The 24018-nt window shown below is 44.9% G+C and overlaps 1 protein-coding gene across 11 annotated transcripts in view; it reads right to left on the bottom strand.

Moving 5' to 3' along the window:
• The window catches only part of TNRC6A (trinucleotide repeat containing adaptor 6A), a 67437-nt gene that overhangs the window by 3143 nt on the left and 40276 nt on the right, over positions 1–24018 (bottom strand). For 6 of the 11 annotated variants that reach the window (XM_064673470.1, XM_064673477.1, XM_064673476.1 and 3 more), the window contains 20 exons: positions 21556–21888; positions 16911–16958; positions 11904–14492; positions 10930–11094; positions 10578–10753; positions 10321–10401; positions 9841–9892; positions 8643–8785; positions 8149–8295; positions 7841–7978; positions 7491–7619; positions 7319–7396; positions 6857–7067; positions 6261–6293; positions 3882–4013; positions 2339–2497; positions 1862–2002; positions 1243–1350; positions 800–1021; positions 20–90 (listed from right to left, as the gene is read on the bottom strand). In XM_064673470.1, the coding sequence (XP_064529540.1) occupies positions 20–90; positions 800–1021; positions 1243–1350; positions 1862–2002; positions 2339–2497; positions 3882–4013; positions 6261–6293; positions 6857–7067; positions 7319–7396; positions 7491–7619; positions 7841–7978; positions 8149–8295; positions 8643–8785; positions 9841–9892; positions 10321–10401; positions 10578–10753; positions 10930–11094; positions 11904–14492; positions 16911–16958; positions 21556–21888 (5156 nt within the window). The remainder of the gene's footprint in view (positions 1–19; positions 91–799; positions 1022–1242; positions 1351–1861; positions 2003–2338; positions 2498–3881; positions 4014–6260; positions 6294–6856; positions 7068–7318; positions 7397–7490; positions 7620–7840; positions 7979–8148; positions 8296–8642; positions 8786–9840; positions 9893–10320; positions 10402–10577; positions 10754–10929; positions 11095–11903; positions 14493–16910; positions 16959–21555; positions 21889–24018) is intronic. The other 5 variants (XM_064673473.1, XM_064673472.1, XM_064673478.1 and 2 more) reach the window with 5 other exon arrangements.

Raw genomic sequence — 24018 nt, 5'->3', positions numbered from 1 at the left:
CCGCGTGCTCCAGCCTCACCTGAGGTGTAAGGTTCTTTAGAACAAGCCAATTTGTTATTCTCCCTGAGCTGCTCTCACCCCAGCTTGAACCTAAAGGAGGGAAAACAGAGGAATTGGCTGGTGCCTGCCACAGTGGCACCAGCGTGTTGGGAGGAGCAGAAGCTGCACGGCAGCTGACAGGAGCATTCACTGATAATAAAAACTCATGTAGCACTAACCTTCTCCAGACTTATAACCACTACAAAGCTACTCTGAGGTGGTACAGGACTGAGTGTCTGTATCTACTCATTTTATCTACTTCCTGAAGCACTTTGCTCATGTAAGCACAGGCACAAGCAGCTACACTGTTGTCAGATAATCAGAACCTGAAGCAAAAATACAAATATATTTGCTTTGACTCCTGTTGCAATTTCAGAATAGTTTTGAAGCCTGTCTGAAGGCTCCCTGGACTATCATGATCTAATTCATTACAATATGAGCCACTCTGTGAACAATGTTCAACAGGGAACTGCATCCAGCTGCACTGACGTCTGACTTGGAAAGCACTCGGAGAGCTGGTTCACACTAAGGACAGAACAAGCACTCGTGCCACCCCTGTTACCCTGCACACACCACCTGTTCTTCTCCCAGTTCTCCTCAGCAGAAAGCCCACTGCAGTGCAGTACATAGACCAGCTTTAGGCAAGGCCAACAGTACACCTGCTATCCTACAGGGACAGATTATCCAGCCAGACGCACAGGACACTCCCCAGCTTGGTAACAAACCACAAACCCTCCCAGGCACAGTGGGATGTCCTTACCAGGGGTGTATCTGGCATCAGAATTTCCCCATCCTCCACCCAGACGAAGGGAATTATCCCAAGTGGACAAGGGTGGTTTCTGGCCTGTCAGCCCTGGAGGTGGGCGGGACGGAGCAGTGATGCTTTTAGGTGGCAAAGGGACCTTCCACAGCTCATGAGCCAGAGAGGTGTTAGTGACTGATCCAGGAGACCACGTTGATTTGGAATCACTGTTTCTGGCTACTAAAAGACACAAAAGACAACCACAATCACTGTGGTGCTGCAACTGCCACCCCGCTGCAGAGAAAAGCTGCTAAATTAGAGTAAAATCAAAATAGCTGCTTTGAAATCAGCTAAGTTACCACTCTGGTGAGACCTTGGCACTGCTTTTATTAACATCTGGGACCCCCCCGGAGCAAGTGAAGGGGAAGGAACCAGGTCAGAGCAATACAAGCAGATGTCACCTGAAGTGCTTTGTGCTGTACTGCTGAGGGAAACATTGTAGTTGGAGGCACGAATGGATGACCAGGCACTAGTTGAAGGCAGCGTGGTGTTCAAAGATGAGGATGACCCTGTAACAAAGGCAGAGTCAGTCACAGCACAGCATGTCACAAATGCAGTAAGACTGAAAGGCTTGGCTTGTGGTCCAGCCTGAACACGCTGCACACTCAGGGGAGGGTCCTGCACTCCCCAGGCCCATCCTCCATCCACGGGCACACGGTGGCAGCAGGAGCACCCCACGCTCAGAGAGCACAGGCTCTACATTCCTGCATGGCCCGGCTGCCAAGGTTCGATTGCTGCTTCCAAACACTCGGGGTGTGCACAGCTGACATCAGGATGCAGAGCACAGCTCCTCTGCCCACATTCCCGGGATAGCTGCTGCACTGCATCAGCAAGCAAGCCGAGCCAAGGATGAGCTTGGCAGCTGTGACAGGCACAACATAAGAGATAAACCAGGAGGCGAGCAAGCAGCAAACAGATCCCAAATCCGCAACACAAGGGCCAGACCAGGAGAGGAGCAAGCAGGAAACATCTCCACGAGAGACTGAGGGAAGGTCACACAATGAATGGAGCAGAGCATACCACTGTTCCTGTCCCTGAGGTGGTCAACTTCCCGCACAGTATTAATTGAGAGATTGTTTATGACACTGCCAGGAGTGACGTAAGGGTCAGTCTCGGGGTCGATGTTTGGATAACCTTTCCATGGCTCACCAGGGCGAAACTCTAGGAACACAGATGCAGAAAAGAAGCTTATTTTGATTATTTTTTAAAATGTGAAACAGCAGTCTAAACAATACATCTCTTAATGACCAAAAATCCAAAACCTTTTACTTAATTTAGTCTTCACTTCATTCACTTAATTTCTAGTTTCTCTGCTCCCATCTCCCCAGGCAGATACACTTTTCTCTGCACAATAAAACTCCCGCTCTCCATTTCCATCTCTAAAGAACACCCTTCGGGCTCTTCTGGAGGCTGGCTCCTGTCCTCTCCACATGGAACACCCAAGGAACCAAGGACACACCCAGGGGAACCATCAGGGGGAGGGCAGTGGAGTTGTACCTGGGGGCCAGTTAACACTGCTAGAGCCATTAGGCGATTTGGCACGGGGCCAGCCGTCCCCAATGGAGCCGGGAGGGCTGGCTGGAGAATTACTGCTGTTCATAAAGTCATAAGGAACAAACGGAGAATCTTCCAGCCTAAAACCACTTGAAATAGCACCTGAATAAAAAAAACAAACACAAACAGCGGTCAAATATTTTTTAAAGCCAATTTTTATATCCCTATATAAATACATATAAAATCATGCCCTTGTAAATCATTAATGAAATATATGGCAGCTCACTGTCCTCTTATATAGGAAATCTAAAATGAAATGTGCCTGAATAACTCAGGAGAAAATTGTAAGAATAATGTTCCATGGAATCCCTTCACTGAAAGTACCATGTGTTCAATGTAACATCTATTGAGGGTGAGAGCATTCTGTGGGTCCCCAACTGGCTAGAGGGGGTAGTGAATGGATTCTGTGGTGGGAGGGCTCTAGGAAGAAATGGCTACAGCACGTGAAGGATCTTTAGCTACTGCAAAGTTCTGCTTATTCTACTCCTTTATTCTATTCTTGGGAGGGAAAATATATAATTTAAAAATCCCTGGAGACAGAGCAAGGAATGGTTTAAAAGTTATCAGACAGCAGAGCCAGTTCTGCTACAGTTCTGAGGGAGCCAGGGATTCCATGCAATATGGAAATTCCTAGTCCTAGTCAGAAAACATCACCTACAGCTAAAGGAACACCACCACTGCCTGTGGTAACAGTTGGATGGGGTTCAGCTGCAGGGTATGGTCACTACATGCTACAGCAGCAAAGTCACCTCGGAGCAGCAAAGCAGCTGACACGTCTAAAAATACCCCAACAATCTGAGACTGAACAGTAACAGGAGACTGGGGACATTTATAACTATCTTTAGACACAGAATCTTTGGGCTATAGACTCAAATTTTAACTGGATGAGATTTCAAGCAACTGAAACAGTTGAAATGTCATAGGAATCTTGATTACTGCAATCAAACATAAAGCAACCAAGTCCACCTCCTCTAAAACTAAGGACAGCAATGGTACCAGTCTAGCCCTTCTAAGCTCTCCCCAATTTTAGAATGCAAACATAAGACATTCATAACCAAAACCTGTCAGTAAAAATGTCAGCCATGCGCAGAATGTGGTAAATCCCCAAAAATCGCCTTAGGGCAGCAATGTGGTGGGAGAGAAAACTTGAAAACCTAAAGCTTTTGGCTTAAAAATATATGAAGCATTCCACTCAAGATTAAGGTAAAACTAGTAGCAACAGTCACACTTACAGAAAAGTCTGGTTAAAAAAGGAATTCTGTACAATGTTTCTACTAATCTCATCACAAGATCACTCTGTAAGCACAGTCAGCAAATCTGTGGCTGCTGTGGAAGACAAGCAGCAGGTTGGCACAGACGACACGATACAAAGTGCGACAGCTACAGCAACACAGGAGTTACAACCACAGCCCAAACACAGCAAACCTGCACCTTACACCCAGCACATGACAGGCTGATGTACTGCTCAAAGACATGCTGAACATACCATGTTTGCTGGAGTTTTGATCTAAGGATGTGTTCACAGAAATGCTGTCGACTGTAGTCCATTTCCTCAGCCGAGATTGTGGCTCTTTAATACTGCTCATATCCAGGTTTACATTCAAGTTTGAGTTCATTCCTGAAAGCATACAGAGCTTATGAAATACAGACTGAACTACTACTTCTGCTCATCTCTGCTGCGGTCCCAATAAGCAGTGAAGAGCACACTGCTATGGTTATGTCATGCTTCCAAGTCCCTGGTTTTGAGGAACATTCAAGCATTTAATTCAGTGAACTCAGGGCAGACAGAAGCTAAGCTGAGCAATGCAAAGCACTCCCAAGTTCTCAGCTCATGTCCTCATGCAAAAATGTCAGTGGAAGAGCCATTAGGAAGTCAGAGAAACTAAAATGTAAATACCTAAAATATGGGGCAAACAGAATTTGTCTTGGCCTGCTCTAAGCTGTGGTCTGTACTTCCAAACGTTTCTCTCCCAGAGAATCAAGACAATGCCAACCCAAATCAACCCAAATACCTGGGAGAACCAGCTGTTCTGGGCTGTGACAATGTGCCCATACTTGACTTTGCCTGCTCTCTTTCCAGGTCTGTAAGAATCCTGAACTCACAATCATACCTGGGTACTCTTCCAGCCCTTCAGATCTAATTACTTCATTTCTGAAAATAAACCACTACAACGGTTTCACTTGGGGCCACAGACACACAGGGAGCTTCTCAAATGTCTCCTAGAAACGCCTTCCTTCAGCACTGGAAACGAGGGCTTCATCTTTCTCCTGAGTGGACATTCATGGCCACAGAGAAGCTGGCTTGTTTCTCTGGGGATTAGGGTTGTTTTTCTTAAAGGCATGATCAGGAGTTGAAGCCAGAAATGCCTCCCCTAGAAAAGCCTTGCACAAAGTGCTTGGAACAGGATGGAGTTTTAAAAAATGTAGCAACTACCAACAGCTCAGGCAGAAAAAAAGCAAAGTCCAATCGATCCTATTTGTGACACCTCCCTCTGGCATTTTGCTGTTGTCAGAGCAGTGACTGCTCCACAGAAACCTTCCTTCTACCTCTGGAGCAACTGCAGAGGCCAGACCTCTGAGAGAAGGGTTAGGAGGATCCCAAGCTGGCAGAGGTGCATAGCTCTGACCAGGCCAACGCCAGCCCCTGGCAGGCACAGGTCTGTCACTGCCCTGTATGGGAGACCTATGGGCTGAGGGATGGACACCAGTCCCTGGACATGATCCATAACTTAAACACTCTTCCCAGAAGTAATTTTTCAAATCCTATTCTGGAAGACTTTATATTGTTCAGCTATACTCACTATTTGGCAGAAAAAGGTTGTTTTTATTATTAGAAACACTTAATTCTGTAATGAATGGAGACATGACTGCAGGACTGGTCAGGGAGAGAAGGACATCCCGGCCCCCAGTCTCTGCTTTGGGTGAGTATCTAGTGAATCTTGACAAATTCCTTCCCTGGAATGGAAACACAACCTCCTTGCTGGGTGTCCTGACAGTTACAAGAACCTGGAGAAAATAACATACCTACAGGATTGTCCAGGAGACAACTGGGCAAACTGGGCTGCCTCTCACATGACTACACTACCTCTGGACTCAATTCTTCACTGAAGTGTGAAGAAATTCCAGCAACCTGCTACTCTTACCCATAAGCTTTTATGAGGACTGAGTGTGGCTCCATGTGCTTGTATCACTAGACAGTGCTACTCCAGGGCCATCCCAAAGAAATCCTACCTATACTGTGGCAGAGTCCTGAGGGATCTCAAAGCCACCTTTCATACACTGCAGGTTCCTGAGACGTGGCCATGGTTCATGTGAGAAAACAGCTCTGTAACAGCATATTCCAGCTCCAGGAATGAAACAGAAAGGAACCCGAGGTAGGCAGGATGCAATTCCCCAGCATGGAGTTTGGAGAGGAAGTGAAATATTCCTTTCCTTAGATCTAACACAGTGTCTGCAATAGCTAAAAAACTTCATTTGTATGCCTTGTTCTTTGAATGAAAGCATAGTTAGACGTTGATGCCAATCATCACCAGCAACCATGAAGCAGCAGCCTGGACCCAGGACTGGCCACAAGTCACCTCAGTGTGGCACATGCAGGGCCAGCACTGCCCTGCTGGCTCCACAGCTCCCTCTGCAAGCACAAGGGTGTCAGTCCCCAGGACACAAACTGCTCTGCAAAAGGCAATGGGGATGCAAAGGAAACCAGCCCAACAGAAATGACCCAATTAGAACAAGCGAGAAGAAAAGCAGAACTGAAGGGGAGGAAAAAAACGGGGGTAAGGAACTGAGGTAAATGGTAAACATTTGTGGTAAGTGTAATATAGCAATAAAAAAGGGACCTAAAGAAAGGAGAAAATATACGAGCCTGAAATTTCTGAAGTAGAAATTGGACAGAAGCCTGGAAACATAGGGAGAAAGAAACAGGAGATGTTTGTATTTATAAATGTTCAGACATTTTGCCTGAAATGAGATAACCATTCTTTAAAAATGCAGATCCAAAAGGTTTTTTCCTAGGCTAAACCACTAACAGGCAAACTGACAGTTTGTTCTACCTGTGCAATTCTAGTCATTGGAAATCATTGTGGAAATCCAAAGAAATGTGGCTACATCAATGGATTCTTTGAATGGATTCTCCTTCTAAAAGTTTTTTAGCTCCGGGAACCAGGACTTTGTACCACTTTGATCCCAAGGGACCCATGGGATAAAAGAAGCACTAAAAGGAGCCAGCCATTCCTCAGGACTGTAAAGCATTCGGCACTGAGACCCAGACAGTCACTGGGAATGAGAGTACTTGGGGAAAAGCTCTTTGGTGAAAAGGGTAACTGAGTAAGCCCCACAAAGAATTAGTACTTCCACTGAAATGGGGAGTGCTGACTGGATTACAGTCACTGTTTTAGGAGACAGGCAAGGGGAAAGTAGGGTCTGTGTCACACAAGCACTGACTGACTGCAGGAGACCCACCTATAGGGAAGCTGCTGAATGCATTGATTGGTGACGGCCCTTTCTGCAGCTCAGGAGTAGTGTGGGGTATGACATTCTCAAGGAAGGATTTCATGGAGGGCTGATGGAGTGACTGCTGTTGAGAGGGTGGAGTTTGCTGCTTCATTAACAGGTTTGGATCAAGCTGACGGGACTGTTGCATCATCTGTTGCTGCATACTAAGAGATCGACCCTTAAAAAAACAGAGCAGTTACAATATCAATGGGCAAAAGCTTTTCCACATTTAAAGGAAGAGAATGAAATGCATCTCTGTGCTCCGTGCATCCCGCACAGCCAAACCCCAGCACCGAGTCCCTCCCTTAGGGCCATCGAACCCAATTCACTCCTGCACACTTCAGTACAATTCACAGCAAGAAACGGAGCTCAGGATGAAAAACAGTTGTAAAGAGAGTTTGAGAAGTCAAAATAAAGGTGTTTGTTTACCTGCTGCTCCTGCTGCTGCCGACCCCCCGAAGGCATGCTCCTTGGAGTCTGCGCCTTTTGCTGCTGAGCCAACAGCCGCTGCGAGACATTGGTGTGGGGGGTTAGAGCAGGCCTAGCCCGGGCCAGGCCCCACTCACTCACACAACACCCAGAGACCCGCCGGGCAGCTTACCTGTAACTGGGAGATCTGAGAAAGCTGGTTTAACTGGGACAGTTGATTCAACATGGCTACCTGTTGTGGGCCAAAAAGTGGGCTCAGGCCACCGTTGTTTGGTGCATACTTCAGTAATGATACTGGAACCTGCAAAACAGACCGAGAGTGACTGGCTGTAACTTAGCCCAGAATATGGAGAATATTATAACCTCTGGTCAACAGCTGCCTGGTTTCTGAAACACTTATCAAGCCAAATATGTTCCCAAATATTTACAGAATAAATATGAGCAACACCAACAAACAAGGGACAATTTTCTGAGGCAGCATTTAGGTAGTCTCTACACAGAATGCTTTCTGTACTCAGTTACCTGAGGGGATAGTAATGGAGGAGGCACTTGAGCACGTGGATTAGGCTGAGATGAATTAAGAGGTTGTGCTGGAGGCTGCTGCATGCTCCTGGGCTGTGCTGCTATATTCCCAACACCAAACACACTGGGATTGCCATTCTGGAGAACGGATGGACAGTCAGTGACAATAAAGGTTCTGCTGCTTCTCCCACCCCACTCATTTCAGTTACAAGTTAAACACATATCAATCACATAGGCAGCTACAATGTTATATCAAAAGGCATTAAATGCTGCCAAGTAACATGCCAAGGATATGCACACAGCCTTACCTGTCTAACAGAATTCAAGTTTTGCATACCCAGCCCTGCTAGGGAGCCCAGGGCTTGGTTAGGTAGTGCATTATTTGAAGGGGGAAGCTTCATGTTTTGATTGGACATAAACTGCATGTTTTGGGACTCGTCTGCTACAATGCCATCCTGATGGGACACACAAACCGAGGCGCAACAACCAGCCAGCAAGCAAGCAGAAGGGAGAAACCATTGCCAGGAGCAGAAGGGAAGAGTCACAGGACAGTCCAGCACCAGCAGGAAATAGGCAGAAAACAAAAGAGATCAGGTTAGTCATTGGCACCGCAAAGGGCTACAGAAAGTGCTTAGTACTGTATGTCAGTGAGTTAAAAAGAACAGTTCATATCTCATGGATTAACCAGAAAGCCCTCACTCCCCTCTACACTACCCGCAGAGAGCTCAGGAGCACACAGGTAACTGCTCAGAATGCAGAGTCAGAGGAGTTCAGAAGTGTCCACCAGTGAGACTCCACTGACCTTATCGAAGTAAGGACCGCGATCCATGGAAGACTCTTTGGGAATTTGGGGACGAGAGCCAGGGCCTTTTCCAACCGCACGATTGTAATCTCCAGCGCCGAGGCCGTGCTTGTCCATCTCCATCCGCTTGTCCTGCAGTAACCCTGCGGGCAGGACACACTGGCTGCAGCACTCAGGTGTCCTTCAGGCTTCAGCTACAGCACAACCAGCCTGTGCTCATGAAGACCTGAACTAACACTGCTCTTGGGCAGGAGACTCATAAAAGAAATATCACTTTAGCTTTAAACTCTCTGGGCTTTACTGAAAAGGGAAAGGAAACCTTGTGTATCGATGGCTACAGACAACTGGAAACATGGAATCAGTACCATGATTCTTCAAGGCTTCGTGCAAACCTTACTCTCTTTTCTCTTAAAACCAAGAACATGTAATTGTTTAAACGTGAAATAATTTAAGCATCAGGTCTGCCATTAATATTAAAATCTAAAACTCAACAGACAGTTTCTTTACACAAGAGACTGTGAGCCTCAAAGTGAAAATAATCAATTTTAAAGTGGAATAAAAAAAGAGTAACTACAATAAAAACTACAATGCTACAATTACTTTTACTTAAACATTCTATCATCATAGTATATTGTTATTAATGTATTAAAGAATTATACTATTTTTTATTTGCTACAGGAATCATAATGGTCAATGGATTAAAAAAAAAAATAATTGCTTCCAAGTAATTTTACGCTCGGGTTTAAATGTTTCTAAAATAATCATTCAGTATTAATGTAGTTCTTAGAACTGAATATGTGTTTCCAAGAATGAACCCAATGAGTGAGTGTGGGATTTGGAACGTTTCTGTTTATACTCAGTGAAGTGCCCAGAGGGCAATCAAGATATTTGTATTACAAGAAACAAACCCTCTGTGCCCTGAAAACATTCTCTTATATTATATATAAATATATATATGCTTAGCTTGATATATGGCTAATATTCCTACAGCAACCAGGTAATGCAGGTGTGCAACATTACTCACACACACAAATATTTTTCTCTATAAGAGTATTCCTGTTCTTTAGGGAAACATATATTTAACTACATATAGCTATACATACATTAGTATTTTAAAAGTAATTTACAGAAGGATATAAGCTAAAAGAGAATCTGGAAGGAAAAGCAATAAAGCCCAGTTTGGTTCTGCTGTTCTTACCTCCAGACATGTCCATCTTATTGCTCTGTATGGTTTCTTCTGGTGATTCTCTCTGAAGCAATAAAATGAATAGCAATTATTTAATAATAGTATTTTTAAGAGCTAAAACAAAGATTCTTACACACTATTTGAATTCAAACCTGCAAGAGAGAAAAATCGAGACAATCAGATGCTATTTGAAAGCATTTTCTCCCTTTAGTTGCTATCCAACTGAGAACAGGTTCTCTCACCAAAACTCCCACGTAACGTGGAGTAAAGCAACAGCTTATGGGATGAACACCTGGGTAGCAGTTACAAATCCACTTTTCATCAACAAAGAGCTCTTTTTGTAATGAGAATGCAAAGAAAAGGGATGGGTGACAGAGGGGAGACGAACACAAGTAAAAAGAAAACCATGATGAACACTGAGCATTTAGAAGTCTGCACACGGTAACCAGCCCTGTGGGAAGGCAGCAAAGCCAGACAAAGGCAGTTACTTACTGAAAAACTGAGATTTGTGAATTGCTTAATGAATGGATTGATCCATGTTTCATCTTGCTTATTTCCACCTTTCATTATTCCCTTAAAAACAGAAAGGAATTTCTGTGAAACTCAAGTATTTATGACCGACTGCTTCAATTACATCACAAAGTGTTAAGAATGAAAATTAAAGTGCAGCAGTGCTGCAGTCACGCAGGAATCCCTTCTGACTTAGCTTTCAGAAATGACAACAAGCCTTGCCCCGAGCTGCTCCTTACCTTTGTGGGCATTTTCTTCATGTAGGGTGGCCAGTTTAACGATGGGTTGGCTTCTTGTGAGGAACTGCTGTTCCACATTCCAATCTCGACATCCTCCTCTTCCTCCCAGCTGGTCTGACGACTGCCTGTCAATGGCATATCATCTCCACACCAACTATCTTGCATAGATTTAGGCCCTGGTTGTGAAAAAAAAACCAGCATATGAACATTTCAGTGGCAGCTGCTGTCCTTCACACCAAACACAGCTTGATGCTGACTGCAAGGTGAACACCCTCAAAGACATGAAGCTTCCACAGAGGTGCTTCACCTCCCTCAAACACACTTGTTCCAGGATGACACAGAGAGCACTCACCAGGTTTATTTGGAGGCTGTTGCCCAAGAGGAGCATTTCCCCAGCCAGAGGTGCCTCCTGCATCGCTGACGGGCTCTCCCCAGCTCGTACCAGTGTCCATGGGCTTACCCCACGCTGAAGTTCCGTTATCTACAGTAGTGGCTGGAGTAGAAGGCTCTCCCCAACCTTTGCAAAGCAGGGGGAGTTATTGGCATGGTTTTGAACAGGATTTAAAAGCTACCTAAAGAGACTCAAGCGTTTTGCTTTTCCTAGATCCATAACATACAATAAAAAGCGTGAGAGCACACATTTCCATTTTGTGTGAGGGTCATTATTACAACTGCAAGCTGTTCCATAAATAAAAGTAATCACAGAAACACAAATTTTGTATCTAAAGAATTACTTTTCGATAATACAAATTTCTAAGATATTAAGCTCCTAAAAGCTGCTCATTACATCTAAGTGACCCCTCTCTGCACTTGAAAAAGAGATAGAGCACAAGATACTTCCTAAATCCCATCTAAGCTCCTCCCCAAAATTGTTATTCACTGCTCATGAAACTACAAGACCAGAAAGTCTGATCCCAAGTCCGTATAAACCCAGCATCCTTCATTCTGTCTTGTAGAAGCTCAACGCTTTTTTCGGGGAGGCTCATTGGCAATATTAAGTTTTAACTGTTTTAGAATAATTTAGAAAAAGTTTCATTCCTCAGATACTATTTTAAATATTTTCTCCATGTTCCCACTCTGCAGAACTCAAACAGAACTGTCTAGTCCTTATTGCTGCAGCTATTTGAAACTAGAACAGATCTTCCAATCTGTACAAAACCATCAAACCTCTGTGAGCCCTGCTGTTCATTTTTTTAATGAATAAAAAGCTGACTTCATCAGCACTTTGTCCTTTCCATCGAACCTTTCTATTGTTCTATGAAGCAAGAATAAAAAATTGTTTTAAAATCATCATAAAACACAAATCTGGATAAAAGCCAGGCTTACCAGAACCCGAACTGCTCTCCTTGCTAGTCATGGCACTTGAAGACAGTAGCTGCGGATGTACCTGTGCTTGCTGGTCTGAACTGCTGCTACTGTTTGGGACATTTTTATTCCACATATTCACATTTTTGTAGTTGTATTTGCTTGGATCACCCCAAGCAGAAGTTCCATCATCAATCTCCATTTTCCGGCGTATGGATTCAGGGGATGGCTCCTCCCAGCCCGTGGGCTCTTCCTCCTTTGCTGGGGCTGGCATCGGCCCCCCAAGCCAGCCCGACCCAGGGGGTTTGTTCGTGGCAGACGGGGCTCCCCAAGAGCCAACATCTTGTTTGTTCCATTCTGGAGAGCTGACTGGCTTTGATGAGTCCCCCCACACTTGAGGTTGATTGGATTTTGGAGGGTCTCCCCAGCCCTGGTTCTGATTAGACTTTGCAGGCTCATCCCATCCTGAAGAGTTGTTTGGGTTTGCATTATTACCTCCCCAAGTAACAGAATTCGATTTACCTGGCTCATTCCAACCAGACACCGACCTGTCGCTGTTGCTACCTCCAGAACTGGATTTCTTTGCCTCACCCCAATGGTTACTTCTGGAATTTTCTCCCCAGCTATCACCGGCAGACACTGCCCAACCCTGGCTGGCCTTCTGTCCATCTCCCCATCCCTGCTTCATCTTCGGTGTGTCATTCCAGGATGACTTTTCCTCTTTGCCACTTCCCCATGATTGATTGCTCTTGACCATTACTGTAGCAGCAGAATCTTCTTCCCACCCCCCTTGGCTGTTTGACCCTTTGGAGTCTCCCCACCTTGTAGCAGACTTTGGATCTCCCCACCCCGATACAGATGAGGTATCGTTATTATTAGGGCTAGGTCTATCCACACACCCCCCTGAGCTGGAAGTCTGTGTCACAGAGCCCCCCCAGGCCTCTGTCCCATTGTCAGTTTTTCTTTCACCCCTCGGTGACGTTTCGGTATCCCAGGCAGTGTTCTGTTTGATTGGAGTCTGTCCCCAGCCAGAGTTGGAGAGGACACGTGGATCTAAGTCAGTTCTGTTCACTATGCTTTGGAGTAACGTGTGCTGGTCAACCTTCCTCCTCTCTCGGTTCTGGCCTTCTGCAGCTCCTCTGTCCTCATGGCACCCAGTGCTCTCCGAGCTCCCCTCGCTGTCCCCCGTACCTGTTTTGGCCCATGTGCTGTTCTGCTCAGCCATCTGGGAAGCAGCAGAACTCTGGCTGTTAAGATCATCCTCCTCAGTAGACTTCCATCCATTTGTAAACTTCCTGCTGTTTCCATTCACACTTTCATTGGAATGCTGATTACTAGGCAGTTTGCTCCATTCCCCATTGGAAATGTTAGTGCCAGTGCTTTGTGCAGGGTTGCCCCATCCTCTTCTGCTCCCGCCAGCACTTGCACCGTTCCCGCTTCCCCACGGCATGTTCTGGGAGTTGACTGTCCCTGCCTCCCACACCCCTCCTCCTTTATTCCCATTGATTTGAAAGTTAGTGCTGCCAGGCCCGCTCCCGCCCGGCTGCATTAGAGTTGCATTCACAGTGTCACCATTAGCTTGGCTGTTTGGGCCTGGACATTTGTCTCCAGAGTAACTGGAACCATAGGCACCCCAGGTAGTACCGTAAGAGCCGCCGGTTTTGGCCTCACCATTGCTCAGGTGAGAGATGGAAGTGCCGTTTGCCACTGGAGAGGCCTGAATCTGAGAATGATTCATTGTGCTCACGCGCCAGGCCCCGGGCCCTGCGGTGTTGGGCAGCTCGTTCATCTGCACCGAACCAGCAGAGTTTGGTAAACTAGAGGTCATAAAGTTAGTAGTGTTATTTGGTCCATTCATTTCAGTGTTAAGGTTTTGAGGTTGCCCACTGAATGAAACATTCCTTGTACCATTTAATTCAGAATCACAACTTTCCTGAAGGCTTCCCCAGGAACCGTGGGCTGAGCCACCCACTTTCGAGTTAATACTCTGGCTGTTGGCCATCTGACCTATGGTACTGCACTGAATGCTTGTGCCAGGACTCCCACTCCCCACGGACCCTTTCAGGGCATGTCCACTGTTCTCCAACACGGACCAGGCACCATGGTTGCCATTTGAATTCAAAGTGCTTGGATTTAACCCTCCATTTGATGAAGAGTTTATGGTGCCCCAAGCATTCATTCTATTGTTGCTACTTTCAGATTTGCTGTCAGGAGCATCCACAGAAACTTGACATGTGCTTATTATGGATCCATGGGATAACCCCCACGGCCCATTAATACTTCCATTGCCCACATTATTGCTGTTGCTACCAACCACAAACTTATTCTGAGACCCATGTCCGATGCCATTGCGAATGCCATCGCCTTCTCCGCCTGTGCTCCCTGAAGCCATGATAACGAGGTTCCGCTCTGACCCAGAGCTGGAGGCAGAGTCAGTGTCCATACATTCTGAAGTCAGCTCTGGGTCACTGCCAGTGATTGATGGCCATGCTTCTTTGTCAGAGCCGTCTACGATAACTTTATCCCAGTTTGTGCTGGAGTCACTATTTGAAGAGACTGGTCCCCAGTGAGAATTTTCATAATGGGATCCTAGACCACTGTGGTTCAGATCTAAAAGGGAGAAGGAAAGTCCAAGAGCATTATTGTAAGTTCAGTATTATTACCTCATTAAGTAGAAGAGGAAAAAAAGAATAAATATACTAAGCCTGGAATTATTTTGTGTATTATTTTGCTTCTGTTAACACTACAGTCACAGGAGGTGATGGAGAAAGCTCCAAGTACAGCTGCCCAAATGCTGTCACACATATCCCAGAACACCTCACCCAGAATGCAGAGCTGCTCTGGCAAAAAACTTGGAGAAGCACTCCTAAAGATCTTTTATTTTTCAGAGAAACATTTTTTTAAAAAGTACTCTGTATCACCACATATAAAGTATTTTCTAAAAACATATACATATTAAAAAACTACAATATTATATAAAAACCAAAGACAGCCTGAAAGGCAGAAATCCCAACAGGACACTGCACAGCACTACCAACTGCTGTGTGACAGCAGCCAGAGAACACACACCTTCCCCCCCATTACAGACATCATACAAGATTCTTACACACACGTTACTCAAGATATTTTTATATAACTTGACACAAAAAGCACAAGACCCATCTGAAGTTCTGCTTCAGAATGCACTGATGCAGAAGTCCATTTTTAATTAATTTTTAATCAATATCAATATTACTTATCATACAGTGAAAAAGAATCTAGTCCAAGACACTGGGTCCAAGAGCTGGAGCAGCACAGAGCAGGGACCACCCACCACTCCTCAGCATGGGGCTGGTGAGAGCCCAAGGGGGTCCAGGCACTAAGGTGAGCTCCCCCTGCTAAGTGCAAAAAAGAACAGTGGCTCAGCAGTTGGGAAGAGGAGGAGTGGGGACAGACCTGCTGCAGACAGAGCTCTGTCCCAGGGCTTGGCAGCTCCCAGGCCTGCAGTTCAGTGGAACGGAACCCAGAACTTGCTGATTCATGTGCTACTAGAAAAACACTGCCCAACAAACCTCAAGATTTCAACTCTCACCCTGATATTTATAAAAATACATTTAACCTGTACTAAGAGACTGATCAAAGAGTTGCCTGCACCCTTGGGAGCAAGAGAACCAACAGCACAGAACAACACCTTGATTACACAAATACCATCCCTTTCAAAAGCAACACGAAGGCACACAGATGGCAAACAGCCCGAATGCAGCATGGAGAGAGATACAGGTTAGGACTGCAAGTCAGGGGGAAATGGTAAAACAAACCCTAATTTGCACAGCAGCAGAACACATAAAGAAAGCCTGTATTTATTACAATTCTATTCCCCTAATTTAACTGTGATGCAGTTTGTGCCAAGCCAATCCCCAACAGCATACAGTGATTAGCTTTCACTCAGCCAGAATCTTCTCCTAGTGCATACAAAACTACTTGGACCAACAGTCTTTCTCCTGGACACAAATATGTGTTAGTGAGGTTTAGTATGAGCCACTGTTCTGGAACATTCCTATCTGAATCTCCTCAAGCCACGAACTTCGGAGTTTAAGGACACAAATACTGAACAAGCAGGTATTAGACCAGAGAAACACCCCCAAAACTGACAACCAACAGCTGACAATATACTGCATTTGGTGCACAGCACAAGCAGCCAGAACAGCCTACTCTCGCTTTTCTTCCCAAAACTGTTTAAAGTTGCAACTGAACTTTTGCTGCTTAAATCCTGGACAAAACATTTACACAAACCTGAGTTCCTTAAAATTCTGTAATCTGCTAAGATTGTTTTCAATAATCTGTAATTTAATGCTTTGCAATAATCTGTAATTTAATGCTTTCTAGCTATGAGTTATTCTGCAGGAAATGTTTGCAGGAAACTGTATTTATTTACAAAAGCAGTTTGTTTGTTTTAAAGTACCATCACACAGGCTAAAGTAAACAGAAGGACTGAGAAGTGTAAATAAGGAATACCTGGATCTTGCTCCTTCTGTTTCCTTTTCCTGCTCCAGTACACCTGGCACCCCCAGACTGTCAATACTACACCTTGCCAACCACTGTACCTTTGGGCCTTATGAACAAATGCATTTTAGTAAACAAACTTCTGAGCTTTTAGTGAACAATCAAGACATAATTTCCTCCACAGTGCTGCGGCACATTTCTGATAGAAAGCACAGGGTTGCACAGATTATTCAATTTAATACCACAAAGAGGCGACTTAACGAGTAAGCATAAAGGCAAAAAAAACCCACTTAGTGTTTTAAAGCTAAGGTGCCAAAAGCTCTTAGTATGAATTCTGACTAAATTAGAACATTAAAAATGTTAAACCAAATTAGTATGCAATGGCACAGAGAAAGTATACTGAAGTCAGTCACACAGCACATGCTACTGAAAAATGTAAGCCAAAGAATAAAAAACAATAATAAAAAACCCCAGACAAAAGTGTGTGAAACATGTAACTACTACAAACACGGTAGTGCAAAAGCAGGTGAGATGGAAGTAGCTAACCTGACTGGTTAGGGGAGTGGCTCACCAAGTCCCGAATGGGAGGCATGCCTACAAAAAAAAAAGCAAGAAAATCACAGAAGTGTTACTTCAGTAAACGAGAGAACAGTCCCCAAACCACTCACTGCTGTAAACCCAGTCTTTAGCCCCCTTTTCCAGGACAGGTTTCTCTCAGAGCCAGCTGCTCTGATCACCTCCCTGAGCAGGGACACTGACAGCAAACCCGGCCTGGGGATTTCTGCATTAGCAATTCAGCTCTTTCACGACACAGTTCCACTACCAGCTCCTTGTTACACATTTGGCATTTAGTGAACCAGTTTAGCATGTCCTTAAAAGTTTGATTTACATAAAAAAGAGGAAGAATTTATAGTCAAAGAAACCAAAATCACTTCATTTTGGACTGTACTGACTTAGAAGTTTAGAGGTCAGCCCTGAAACTTCAGCAGTTCCTCTCTGAACAGTACATTTGCTCCACCTCAAAGTCAGTATTGTGCTGCCTGACTGAGCAAACAGCAATATCTAAGTATGGCCTAACTCTAGTTTAACCTAAGCACGTGTATAACTGTCATTTACCCTCTTTCACAGCCTCCTCCTCCTCTGTGTCCCACAGGCACTATATGGAATCAAAGTTCATGTTTCAAACTCACAAATTTTACAGTGGCAGACCGTAACTGTTACATTTAAGGCAATGTTTCCCAAATTAATCCAGCCTCCATCACTACTAACGGCAAATCCTAACTGCTCCCTTCTTCCCTGACTCCTACAGCAGCCAAGAAACTTCTCCAAGTTAAAGGAGGAATCTTTTGTTCCCAAAGGCTGTGCCTGGGACACAACTTCGTGGCTCTGCTGCAAGATGCACTGGGATAAAGGGAGACAGGAGGAATCCAAACTGGAGCCATGCCAGGAGCCCAGAGGTGCTGTCCTGTTCTGCTCTGGCCCACAGTTGTAAGCAGTTACTGCTGGTTATTATTTTAGTTCATTATATAAACCATTTCACTGTGGAATAACCCCCTGGCTATTCTGTGTTCCACAGGAGAGGTGAGCAAACACCAGGGCTCTGATGGACCCTTCCTTCTGTGGGGAGTTTGCACATGGGGAGCAACAGTGAGGCCAATGACTGAACTGGGGATGAAAGTGTGCTGATAGAGAGCTACTTATGGAGAGTTCTTAAAATAACCATCTTGGCACAAGCCTGGATCTGTTTCAGAAGCACTACATGGCATGAGCTTCACTTATGTGTCTCTACTAAAAAGATATGCCAAATGTCCTAAAACCAGCAGGAAAACAAAGAACCCACAGAGCTAACCCTTCTTCAGCTTCACTTCTAAACAAAGCATGTTCATTTTCCAAACAGGAGATGATTTTCCACACAAAACACAAGTAAAGAGATAGGGGTTTGACCTCTTTGTAATTAAAAAATTCCCCAATAAGAAAGACAGAAAAACTTAGTGTGGCCAGGGCAACTAGAGACTTTGAAGTCAGCAGTACTCGTGTTCCCTGAGTTTTATAAATCACTACCAAATCATTCCAACCACAGCTGGAACTGGGGAGAGCTTTTCAGGAAGATCCATAAACCAGCCATAGCCTTTCCCAATTCCTGCAATTCTGATTTCAACACCTCAAGCCACAGTTTTTCTTGTACCCCTAATAGACATATCAATTCCAGTAGCCATTAAATAATGCTTTAAAACAAAAAGTCAAGAAGGTATTCTGTTAAGGTATCAAATTTAACCCTAGTGTCCATGGATATCCTGTCAAGGATAGGGAAGGGATCTACAGATATGTCAAATTTCATAGGTTTTTGATTTCAGAGGTAACATCATGGAGGGTACCTGGAATAGCTGCTGGAGGCCAAAAGAGGAACTAGGGAGAGTGGGTGAGATGGAGATAGGCAAATGACAACAGCATTTCCTTTCAGATACAAAGGTGTCAGAAGACACGGGGTCACTCTTGGCTGCTGCTGCACGGCCACCTCACCTCACCAGCAACTCCTCAGACAAGAGCTTGAAACCAGGACAAAAATCCAGCATGGAAAAACTATTTGCCTTCACATTATCATTGTGTCTGTGTTTCTGAAAGAACACAACAACACATCCAAACCAGATGTTATTCCTGGTTTTCCAGGCAAAGAGACCCTCCAAGCACACAAACAAGTGGCTCCAAGAAAGGTGATCCTGGCTGCCCAACCTCAACCAGTGGCTCTGAGGACTTTTCCTGGGACACAGGGAACACCAGGAGCAGAGCACACAGGGACAAAGCTCTGACAGGATGCTACAGGCCACACAGACATTTCCTTAAGGTGGGAAAGGGATCTGGCCAACCATTCTCTCCCCTGAAGGCTCTCAGAACCGCTTTGGAACCAGCTGGGTGTGTACATATACTACTCTAATAATTCAGGTATTATTCAGACCACAGAACTCCTCCCAGGGAGGCAGCTGCCCCAGACACCAGTACAGCACTGGGACATGCTGGCAGTGCCCAGCCCGAGGTGCCCAGCCACACCAGCATGAATTCAAGGAAAACTGAGCAAAACTGGGAAGAACAGAGTACACAAATGAGAATCCAGCTAGTTAAATACCGGGCTGTACACAAATTCTCTGGATACAACTAGGAGGTTCCACAGGTTGTATAAACAGTAATACTTCTGAAGTTAGTTTACCTGCGAATTTATATTTAAATCACCACTTGCTACCATACAACCTGACCAGCAGAGGATATATGCTGCAGAAAAGGCTTCATCTTAGAAGCAGCCAAGTATATGAAAGGTGACTTTAAACCTGGCTATGGGCAGGAACAACATTATACAGGTGAAGCAAAAAAAATTAACTACTTAAATATTACTTATTGCAATGGTAAAGAGTTCTATCAGTATGTTACAGAAATAATACTGGAAAGTAATAGGGTAAACATTCCCAAAGGGAATAAACTGCTGCCAGTGCTTTGATTACTTTCATTTTAAATACTGCTTCTTCAAGATTCAGTAATCAGAACAGCTCAAAATTCAACTCAAACTTGAAATATCAAGGCTATTTTCAGGGGCTTTTTTGCCTTTTTTTTTTTTTTTAACTGAAGGGGCTAGGAGTCACATCCTTTGTGGTCTACAAAACACTAATTTTGAGAAACACTGGGAATTTAGTAAAGTCTCAGAAGAAACTATTTGTGGAAACAAATTACATCATCACTGCTATGTGCACATCAAAATATAAATACAATTATAAAAATAAGAAAGTATTTGTCCAACATATTAAGTATTAACATGTACTAATATCAAATCCCTTTGAAAAGCTATATCCCTCACAGAAAGTTACTTTTTTCCAGCCAAAAATAAACTGCATTAATGTCTTGGAAAATTAACTGAACTGCACACTAGTGCAGTCACTGAACAGCACATCATGCATGTGTAACAGGGAAGTTTACCTGTCTTAAAAGGGTATTTGCAGAAATGCATAATAAGCTAAAATAACAAAGGATAACTGTACTTAAATAGTAATAAAGGTAAAGTGGATCCATTTTGTAGGGCAACCAAGCTTCAAGTAGATAAACAGAGAAAAAAACTGACCTAACAACAAAAAGCAATTCTGATATCCTGAACAAGCCATAGCCTGGCTGGATCTGTAGGCATGAAGTTAAAAAAGAAAGAAAAGTTGTGAGGTGTTTTTCAGAATCACAGAATGGTTTGGGTTGGCAGGGACCTTAAAGAACATCCAGTCCCACCCCCTGCCATGGGCAGGGACACCTTCCACCAGCCCAGGTTGCTCCAAGCCCCGTCCAACCTGGCCTTGGACACTTCCAGGGATCCAGGGGCAGCCACAGCTTCTCTGGGCAACCTGTGCCAGGGCCTCCCCACCCTCACAGGGAAGGATTTTTTCCCAGTATCCCACCTAACCCTGTCCTCTGGGAGTAGGAAGCCATTCCCCCTTGTCCTGTCCCTCCAGGGCCTTATAAATAGTCTCTCTCCATCTTTCCTGTCTTGGGTCACTTCAGCTCCCGGAAGGCCATAATTAAGTCACCCCAAAGCCTCTCTTCTCCAGGCTGAACAATCCCAAATCTCTTTCCCCATAGCAGAGGTGCTCCATTCCCCTAATCATCTCCATGGCCACCTCTGGACTCGTCCCAACAGGTCCATGTCCCTCCTGTGCTGGGGACCCCAGAGCTGGAGGCAGCACTGCAGGAGGAGCCTCACCCATGCAGAATGCCCCCCTCCCCTGCTGTCCATACTGTGGGATGAGCCCATCTCTGGAAAGGGTCCTAAAGGCCCTTCCTTGTGAGGTCTGTCTATCAAAACTGGACACAGAAAAGGTGCTCTGTACCATGACCACACTTGGGTCAATGACCAGGACACAGACTGGAAATGTGGAGCACAGCCGTGGTCATACTGGAATCACCACCTGCTCCAAACCAGCCGTGCCTGTCACACACCACTGGCAACAAGAAGCCACTGAGATGGGCTGAGGCTTCAGCCTGGAACTTGCACAAAGAGGCCAATACCACCCTGCAATGTTCAACAGCAAGCTACAACACAGCCAAGTACCTTCTCATGCTACAGCTTACAGTGAAAGCCTAAATAATGTGGGCTTGAATATTACCCTGGCAAGGGAATTTACAATAGTGGATTTTAGTTCAGGGAAAACAAGGTGCTTGCCCTCACCTGGCTGTTTTTTGCTGCTGTTGGGCACTTCTCCGTTGGTCACGGGCTGGTTACTGGTGACAGTGCTGCCTCCTGACTGGCCGTTCAACACTTTGGGAGTGGATCCCAGGTTTGCAGCTATCACTGGTAACTGCTGCCCTCGTTTCAGAAGCTGTTTCTGTTCCTGGTGTCGGAATCGCGGTGGTACTTCCCGAGGAGGGTATCGAGGCAAGGGCTGCTGCTGGCTGCTGGCTGGGGCCCGCTTGGCATTATTAGTAGTGCTGGTTCCTGTGGAAGTGCCGTTGGAGGTGACAGGCTGAGGCTGGCTTACACTTGTCTTGGTTTGTTCTGGCACTACCCCCACCCCCAGGAAAAAGAAAGTGGGACAAAGTTATTCATACGAACGGCAACTTAAAAAAATCAAAGACTTAGTCAATACTTAAAGGTGTTTTTATATGATGCAATGGATAGCATTTCTTCCTATTCAAGCTGTAACTCATTCCCCAGGAAAAGCTCTGTTATTCCACAATCACACATTTTCATGGCACAGATCTGGAAGCAGGAATATGCCTTGCTATCACTCCTAACATCATCAGTTACAGTAAACTACTACTAACCAGCTTTCTATAGCTTTTTGCTGACACACCAGCACTATGCAGTTTATTTCAGCATTTAACCTTCATTTAGAAAACTACTTAAGTACTAAAAAGTTAAGTTTCCCACTGGAGTTAGATTTTCAGTGTCATGTACAGAAAACCACCCTGGCCTGGCCCAAGAAGAACAAGGGGTGAACAGGACCTACAGGACCTGTTGCTAAGACTTCCCTGCTTTGTCGACCCTAATATCCAAAGGGGAAGATATCAGTGCCCTCAAGTCACTGGTTCCAGCAGGAACAGCTGTCAGCACAGGTAACTCCACACACAGCCCGGCAGGATGGGACTGGCACGGGGAAAATGCCAAATGTGCAACTGCAACTCCAAATGATCTCAGTGCCAACAGCACGGCCCCAGCACAGCCAGGGGAAGGTCAGAGCAGCTGCAGAGGTCACAGCGAGGGACACACCAAACCCAGCTGCTGAATAAGGGAAACCCACCCCACGCTCAGCTCCACAGCCCTCCCCAGCAGCACAACAGCACAGGATGAGCATGGGGCAGGTGCAGGAACTGGAGTAAGGCAGCTCAGCAGGCAGGAGGGGACACCGAGCTACTGGTGTGTGCCCTGGTGCTGCTGCCATCCAGCCCAGCCCAGCCCAGGGCAGCTGTGCTCCCTCCCTCCTTACTGATGTCTTAATGTACTTTTCAAATTTTCTGGATATCCATAAAATGTGTTAATATTTATTGTGGAACTTCCTGAGATACCTCAAGACTCAATCATGACCTCCCTCAGCACCAGGAATATTGTGGCTACATAACTGAAAATGTAGTTTTCAGGGGCCTTTAAAAGTTTTAAAATTTGTTTAAAGACCATTTTATCACTGACATTCAGGAACAGATTCATGGAAATATAACATAAAAAATAAATGCAAACAAACTCAAGCTTTTATTTAAAGAATCAATTTGAATGTTGTCAGTGCTATTATGACTATAATTTCAGTTTATTTTTACTTCGGTATACAAATACATATTCTTAAAAACACAAACTAGAAGGTCTTTAGAACAACAAAAAAAATAAGTAATGGAAGAATCAGCATCCAAGTTGTGTTTTAATGGATTCTTTTATTTAGGCTGCTTAAGGAAAGCAGGAAAGAACCTCCTTGTTTGACACAGAGGTGGGCAGACAAGGGTGGGCAGATACAGGTGGGCAGAAGTCTCAGTGTGAGGAGCACCCAGCTCCCCCCACACCCCACATCCCTCTGGGCACAGCTCTCCCATTTCACAGCTGACTGGAGACAGACTGAATTGAGGACAGGAATGGCCAGGATATAAGTCAACTTAATGTACAGAGCACAGGGAATAGAAGGGATTCAAAAGCTATCAGATAAACTGGGAAGTTGATAAAGATCACCAACAACACCCCAGATTCCCTCAGTTTAAGCTGTTCCCTATATTAATGGGGGGTAACTGATTCCTTGAATAGTGTTTTGATGCACATAATGAACAACAAATTATGATCAAAACTGAACTACACAAACACAATGTAGTCTTAAGCAAATCTACTTCATTTGCTCCTTCTAAAATTTCTTGCTTTAAAAATAAAATAACTGAGAGTGAGTAAGCCCAGGGGTGTGGGGGGGTTCTATGTAAGCAAACTGCTGTGAATTAGTTGACAACTTAATGCAGAAGCACTTTGCTCTTCTCTGTGGTCTAGGTACTGCAAAAAGTTCTGAAATTAAAGCACATTTATTCACACTCCACAATCTGTGTAACCGCTGCCCAAACCTTAACTTGTGGCACTCTCCCTGTGCTTCTTGCTTCAGCGGATTCCATGAGTGTGCCCTCACAGCCTGGAGCTGAGCTGTGCTGACAGGGACACACAGAACCCCTT

Source organism: Pseudopipra pipra, chromosome 16, assembly GCF_036250125.1.
Source record: "Pseudopipra pipra isolate bDixPip1 chromosome 16, bDixPip1.hap1, whole genome shotgun sequence".
Classification (NCBI taxonomy): domain Eukaryota; kingdom Metazoa; phylum Chordata; class Aves; order Passeriformes; family Pipridae; genus Pseudopipra; species Pseudopipra pipra.
Note: the sequence above shows the minus strand (reverse complement) of the source record. Positions and strands in the feature narration are given on the sequence as shown.